Raw genomic sequence first — 7,419 nt, 5'->3', positions numbered from 1 at the left:
ACTTATGTTACGTACGAGGCACGTGTTTTCTTTGCCATTTCAGATTATCCCCAAAATGAGGGAACTAAGAATCTCATACTTGAATTTAGGAGCTGATCCTAAGTAATGAGATTTCTCGATATGAACAATAGACTCAAAACTTTTTATATCGAAGCCTTATCGACTCCAACGGGCAATTCACTTCCAATAGAAGTGGGCATCGAGACAAGTGAACTTGAATCAGAAAAATTCATACACGTTTTTTTTTTTTAGTTGGTCCTACTCTAATCCTACTCTAATATTTACTCTCGGACTTTTGTCCTGCCTCCGCGCAGGGCGTGGGAGTCGAAACCCACTCTTGAAATGAAATCGCTCTAGTTCCAAAACTAAGACAAGTTTATGGACCAAGACAAGTTACGAGTTCCAAAACTAGGTTGCTCTAGTTCAAGGGCCAAAAGGAATTGATTGGTTAGCAAATTTGTCATAGACTTTCCAGTGTTTTTGAAGTAAGTTGAAATGCATAGGAAGAGTTAAGTCAAGATAATTGGAAACTTGTTCTCTAAGTTGTCAGGAATTTGGAAGGAAATAAAAGTGTTATAGCAAGTTGCGGCCGCGGAAAACACTACGGGCATCTTCTCCCATAAACTTTGCATTTTGGCAAGGGAACCTACGCCGGTACTCGGGCTCTTCGCAGTGAATCCAGCCACCTAAGTCCAAAGAGCCCGGTCTTGGAACCGTAGTGCCCGTGCTCAAGCCCGAGACCCTGGCGTCCGTGCTTGATTCTTAGATTGCCCATGCACAAGTCCATCGTGCTCGAATAATGTATACTTATTTAGGAAAATGAAATTAGATTTTATTTACCAAAAACAATGAGAAATATCGTTATTTTCCTTAAAAGATATTTTAGTGTTTAAACCGGAAAAAAAATATTATTATTTTTCTAGAAAAACGTTGAAACTAAACGTCGAAAAATATTGTTATTTTCCTTAAAAGATATTTTTACAAAACATCACATTTCATGTTAAAAAAAGGAGCTTAATAGTGCGTTTGTTTCATAAAGAATAAATGATTTGAAAAATATTTTTCACAAAAATGATTGTTAGCACTGCTTGTAGAAATAAGTGAATGAAATATATATTAATCATTTACAATAATGTTTAGACATAAATTATTACGGACAATGAAAATATTTTTTTCTTAAGTAATTATTTCATGTGATATAAATAATTATTTTAAAGAAAATATTTTCCAAAATCATTAATTTTGATGAAACAAACACGTTTTAAATCCAACTCATGTTATATTTGAGACATGAGTGGGAGCTAGAAAGTTATTTGCCATGTTAGATAGTCAGCAAGTAATTGTATTAAGAATCTCACACTTGAATTTAGATTTGACCTTGAATAATGAGTTTTCCTAATAGGAACACTGGACTCAAAACTTTTTATATCAAAGCCCTTGTCGACTCAAATAGGCATTTTAGTTCCAACAAAAGCGAATCTCAAGCCCGGTTAACTTAAATTAGAAAAATTCATGCATGCTCGCATGATTGGACCACAAATAAGTGATTTATTAGCAATTTTGTCCTAAACTTTTCCCACATTTTGAAGTAAAAGTGGAAATGCAAAGGGGGATTCAGGCTTGTCAAGATTATTGGCAACTTCTTGTCTAAGTTATTAGAAAAATTCATGCATGTTCGCATGATTGGACCACAAATAAGTGATTGATTAGCAATTTTGTCCTAAACTTTTCCAACATTTTGAAGTAAAAGTGGAAATGCAAAGGAGGATTCAAGCTTGTCAAGATTATTGGCGACTTCTTGTCTAAGTTCTTTAGGAATTTGCACGGAAATAAATGCGTACTAGCGGTTGCGGACACGGAGGACCGGACGCTATGGGCATCTTTTCCCGACTAGACCCGATACGACGAGTCGTAAAGGTCCCGACGCTTCCTCGACGGCCGTGAGCAACCGCGCGGTGGCCGCCTCCCCATGGACGCGCCCTTCGCCGCCAGGCGCCCCCCGCCGCCGTCCTGCAGCGCCGCCGCTTCGGAGCCCAGCTGCGCTTCCTCTCAGCCCGCCGGCGCCGTGTTCAGGCTCCTCTGCCCCGCGCCGAAGGCCGGCGGCGTCGTTTCGGGCTCGCGCGACCTCGCCGGCGCGAGAGTTCGCGTCCTCGACGAGCCTCCTCCGGCTTCCTCGCGCGACGATCGGGTGATTCTCATATCCTCCGCCGAATGCGCCACCGCCAGCTCGAGCCTAACCGAGCTCGAAGACAGGAACAATCCGGCCCCGGATTCGGAATCGAGCGGCGGTATCGGCGCGAGCTCGAATGTAGGGAGGCGCGAGGAGCTGTCCCCAGCGCAGCGAGCTTTAGTTAGGGTTTTTGAGAAGATAGTTTCGATGGAACGAAATAGGGTGGATGACGGCGCATCGAGTGATCCGAGCCGCAGTTCGAGCCCTCGCGAGAGCGGAAGTGGCAGGGGTTACGTGGTGTGTAGGATGTTGGCGCGGAGTGATCAGGTGGACCGTCAAGTTTTAGAGAGAATCGAGAGCATTAGGCATGAGAGTGGGGCTTCCGTCACCGTATTGCCCTTGGATCATCAGTCCTTTGCCTCTTCCAGAGACGAATTGATAGAGGTGCCGCTTGTTTCTGTTCTGGCCACTTGTATGATTGCATTTGCACTTTGATCGTGCTGCTTGCAAATTCCTAGGGCTCCTTATACTCATATATTATCTAAATTTGATGAACCCTTTGCTGTTGTAAGTCGAGTGTCGTGGACATTTGGGTGATAATGAATTTGCATTCTAACACATTTGGTAGGTTTTAATATTGATCGGGTGCAGATGAGGAGCAAAGAAAAAGGTGCCTGATTTTGCTCTTACTATGTAGTTTCATAGAGCTCCTTATGCTCACATAACATCTAACCCTTTGCTATTATAAGCCGAATGTTGTGGACATTTAGGTGATAATGAATTTGCATTCTAAAACATTTGGTTGATTTTAATATTGATGGGGTGCGGATGGCTAGTAAAGAAAAAGGTGCTCGATTTCGCTCTTACTATGTAGTTTAATAGAGCTCCTTATGCTTGCATACCATCTAAATATGCCGAACCCTTTGCTGTTGTTGAAAGTCGAATGTCGCACACATTTGGGTGATAATGAATTTGCGTGCTAGCACATTTGGTAGGTTTCAATATTGATGGGGTGTGGATGAGGAGTATAGAAAAAGGTGCTCGATTTTGCTCTTACTATATAGTTGTTTGTGACTGGAAACGTGCCTGAGGGTTAGGGATAGATGTTTTTGGAAGCGAAAACAAACATTATTTTATTAGTTTACTATTCTTAAACTAGTCAATTTTGTTGGCTACTGTAGCTTTGTGTAAAATCAAATGAGTTAGACCTAATTAGGATTCTGAATTTTGACCCCTTGGTAGTTGATGAACTGGCAGTTTTGTTGCTTATATTTGTATTTGCATAATGTGCAGAAAGGCAGTTGAGAAAGAAGTGTCTGAGGTTTTGATTTTGTTACTCTATGATTGGAAATATGGGCAATGCTGGACAAGCATTGGTAATTAACCTTTTCTACTGTGTGGAGATAATGACAAAGTTCTGTTAGCAACAGAAGATGAAAATGAGCACAACTTTAAAGTTAGGAGCTTTAAATAAAGCACTGGAAATATGTGAATGTCGCTTGGAAGTAATGGGAATGGTCACTTAATCTTGCATTTCTTGTTGGTCAATAATGAAACTTCATTTTTTCCTGTTTTTATCTCTCAAGTTAGTGAGTGCTTCCATGTGTTTTCTTCCCTTACTGGTCTCAAAATTAACTACTTTGAAAGATCTTGCATACACATTATATTTTACAGCTAGAGAAAATAATGAGAGAAGAAATGCCAACAAAGATGAACATTAGAATGAAAATTGGAGCATTCCACATTGAAGCATTTTGGTAAGTTTGTTGAAGGAATCATGGCAAATTAAGTATGTCATGATAAAAATCGAGTATTAAGTTGTGTGACCCTTAATATGGTATACCACGTTAACGGCTTTAGTCAGGGATGTGGCAGTAGATTCTATCAATACAGTACAAGGAAATAGGCCTTTTCCTCTTATTGTATGCAGCTGAGATGCAACCGACTTTTGTCTGCTCTCTGTATAATTTGTGGCTTCTCATTAAACGGTCCTTATATGGTAATTACTGTATGCATGTGTCTTAATTATGATAATCCGATACAGATTACAGGAAAATTCCCAGCCGTGAAGAAAGCACTCCTATCTGTTTCAAGTTGTCTTCAGGAAAACCCTAGGGCTGATTCAGCCAAGTCAGGTGCCACAGCCACTAAAGCTTCCGGAGGTTTGCCTTCTTCAACATCTTCTCATATGGATCCTTTTCCTAAAGAGGGCCATCCATCTGGACGGCATGCCGCTGATCATCTATCCATGGGTTACCCTCCTTATTCTGGGCCTGAGGTCATCGGAGCCAACCGTAGGATGGTGGTGGAAGAGGAGGTCATATTTAAGCTGCTATGCCAGCGAGAAAAAGTTGGCAGTGTGATAGGTAAAGGTGGCTCTGTAGTTCGTGCCATGCAAAATGAGACTGGCGCATTTATCAAAGTTGCTGATGGTTCGCCAGATTCAGATGAGAAAGTCATTATAATTTCCGCACGAGAGGCACGTTCATCCTATTCTATAGTTGAAATTTATTTGCTGTATTTTCCTTGTGAGCCCTCTTTCTTAGATTTTTTTTTTTTTTTAATAATTTGTTAGATGTTCTACAGCAACAACTATCACACCTTATTCAACTTAGTGAAGTCTGCAGATTCTTAGATGTTTTATGATCTAAAATATTTTTCTCATGAATGCTCTTGAATGAGTGTGCATCTATAGCATATCTTCCTTATGAGAAACATATGTGGTGATTTAAGGGATGAAGGATATATGGTCAAATAATTGGGTGAATCTTGTGGAGCTGTGGTTTTTGAGAACTAAATAACATGGTCAAATTTATTAACTGATTGTTTTGTTCTGGGTGGGTGAAACTATAATGGTGACTGGTGAGGACTTGATCTGGTATGCCAGTGTAAAACCTGCAATTGCGGGCAGTCCTAGATTTGAACTCTTTTTCTGCAACATTCTTGCATCTCTCTGGATTTTAGAGAGTAAGGATTGTGACCACGTCTGCTGCATCTATTTCATTCCAAGTTTGTCAAAAACTTACCTCTTCTTCCTCACCCTTCATTGCAGAACTCAGACCAAATACGCTCTGCTGCACAGGACGCTGTCATGCGCGTGCATCACAGAATTACAGAGATTGGATTTGAACCTGGAGTTGCAGTTATTGCTAGGCTTCTTGTGCCTTCACAGCAGATAGGTTTCTTGGTAGGTAAAGGAGGTTTCTTTATCAATGAATTGAAGAGGGCTACTGGTGCCAGTATACGAGTTTTTGTGAAAGAACATTCTCCAAAGTTTGATTCGCACTATCATGAGGTTGTGCAGGTAATGTGTGATTCTCGACTTCACCAGTCTGCTGGTCTCGTTTGCCCTTTATCACAAAAATGTTAAAGTGTCGTGCTCTTGAATCTAATCCATAGTGTAAATCTGCCTGATTTTGCTAGGTAAGATCAGCAACTTTTCCATCCATTGGTTGATATTCTGGAGGAGTTGTTCATAGTTATCGAATTAATGCAGCTTATGATGTTGAAAGCTGGGTGGTTTTTGGCAGGTTGTGGGAAACTTGCATTCTGTACAAGATGCTCTGTTTCATATAACTGGCAGAATTCGTGAGACCATATTCCCAATGAAATCCCCGCGTTCAAATTTTGCTGCCCCACCACACTTGCCTCCCTTCAATGAAATGCCACCCCCATTTTCCAGGCCAAGGCATAACCCACAGTCCCCAGGCCATTACCCACATTCTCCGGGCCGTTATCCACACCCTCATGGAATGGACCGTCCTATCCCTCCTCCGCCACCCTTTGATTTACAGCCTCCATTTCCTCATGGAGTGGACCGGAGCATTCCACCTAGAGAGCATATTCCGCATCCTTATGGGGGTGACAGACCAGGTTATGGTCCTCCATTTGACAGACCCCCTTCACCAAGAATGTGGACTCCACAAGTATGTTATTTGCACTTTTTGAAAAAGCCTACGTGCCCTCAATGAACTTGCAAATGAACAAGATTTATCCATCAAATCTTACATCTGGAATTGATTTCTGTTGGTTGGAGTTATTTTAGGGTTTCAGTGGCAGTCATCCTAGGGGAATGCCTGATTTTGGTTCCAGTAGGGCTCCAGGAAGTTGGCCTTTCGGAAGGTAATGCTCCTTTTCTTTGTTGCTTACTCAAATACCTACTGCATGCATCTGCCTGATACATTAAACTAGATGGTGAATGAATTAAAGTAATGCAGAAACAACAAAAAGTAGAATACTGTAGTCAAATCTGCAGGGACTTAAATCCCATATTTTTGAACTTGACTGCAATTATGGGGCACATGTCTGGGACACTTGATGTTCATGTGTGATATTTGGATTGCTTTATTCAGAAAGTTCTCCCTGTTTATGTTTTAGTCTGATCATCCTGGCTTTCTGATAATGAATCTCTGCAATCAGTGGAAACCCAGGCCCCATGATGGCGAGCGCATCCATTGAGATTTTGATCCCACAAAATTTGTTAGGGCATGTACATGGAGAGGATGATAGCAATCTGAATCAGATCAGACAGGTAAGCAGATGTTTAAGTCATGGGAATAAGATTAAATTGATCACAGTCTCATCGACCCTGGGTGATCACAGATTTCAGGTGCGATGGTGGACATTCACGATCAAAAGCATGGGGCTTCTGAAGGTGTTGTAGTGGTCTCTGGAACAGCAGACCAAGTCCGAGCTGCTCAGAGCCTAGTCCATGCTTTCATTTTATGTGGACAGACATCCTGACTCCGTTCAGGTCGAGTTTGGCAATGGCGAAAGCCGAGGATACATGGGAAATGTATCTAAAACGGACAGTTGTGCATCTCATCAGGCAAATTGTAGATAATGTTACATTGGGATTGTTGTCGTCGATAGGATGTTTGCTGTTCTTGATGGTTTCTTCCAGTGGTTTATTCACATGGTACAAAATTCGGAAGAGGTGTCTTTGTTCGTCGATGTAAATGAAGGCCGGGGCGTTTGGTTTTTTAGATCATTTTCTATCCAGTAACCGGCTCAATTCTCACCTTTTTCTTTTCCCTTGCTCCGTGCTTCATTCCATTTCACTGGCGGAGCTAAGTGATGCGAAGCGCTTAGGATATCTGAGGATCGGTATGAGATCGGTCAAAGCGGACAATCGCATCATAGCAAGTGCTCATAAACGTCAGGCACTGACTTCCAAAGTCCACCCAATCCGTAGCTTGAGCCGTTTAGACGCGTAGTGATCGGATTGCCGTCCAACACACGGCGAGAAT

General features: G+C 41.7%; 1 protein-coding gene across 2 annotated transcripts; it reads left to right on the top strand.

Moving 5' to 3' along the window:
• Positions 1-1,831: 1,831 nt before the first annotated feature.
• On the top strand, positions 1,832-7,176 carry LOC104450687 (KH domain-containing protein HEN4). Of its 2 annotated transcripts, XM_010065356.3 has the most exons (7): positions 1,839-2,614; positions 4,215-4,649; positions 5,223-5,474; positions 5,701-6,096; positions 6,216-6,292; positions 6,590-6,701; positions 6,773-7,176. In XM_010065356.3, exons 1-7 carry the CDS (start codon positions 1,970-1,972, stop codon positions 6,911-6,913), a joined length of 2,058 nt encoding a protein of 685 aa, XP_010063658.2. In that variant the 5' UTR covers positions 1,839-1,969; the 3' UTR covers positions 6,914-7,176. The 2 variants fall into 2 exon arrangements, 1 of the variants encoding a protein (XP_010063658.2); XR_005552265.1 differs by lacking the exon at positions 6,773-7,176 and having other exon boundaries at positions 1,832-2,614; positions 6,207-6,292; positions 6,590-6,634.
• Positions 7,177-7,419: the final 243 nt, after the last annotated feature.

Source organism: Eucalyptus grandis, chromosome 6 (assembly GCF_016545825.1).
Source record: "Eucalyptus grandis isolate ANBG69807.140 chromosome 6, ASM1654582v1, whole genome shotgun sequence".
NCBI lineage: Eukaryota > Viridiplantae > Streptophyta > Magnoliopsida > Myrtales > Myrtaceae > Eucalyptus > Eucalyptus grandis.
This window is presented reverse-complemented; position numbering and strand designations above follow the sequence as displayed.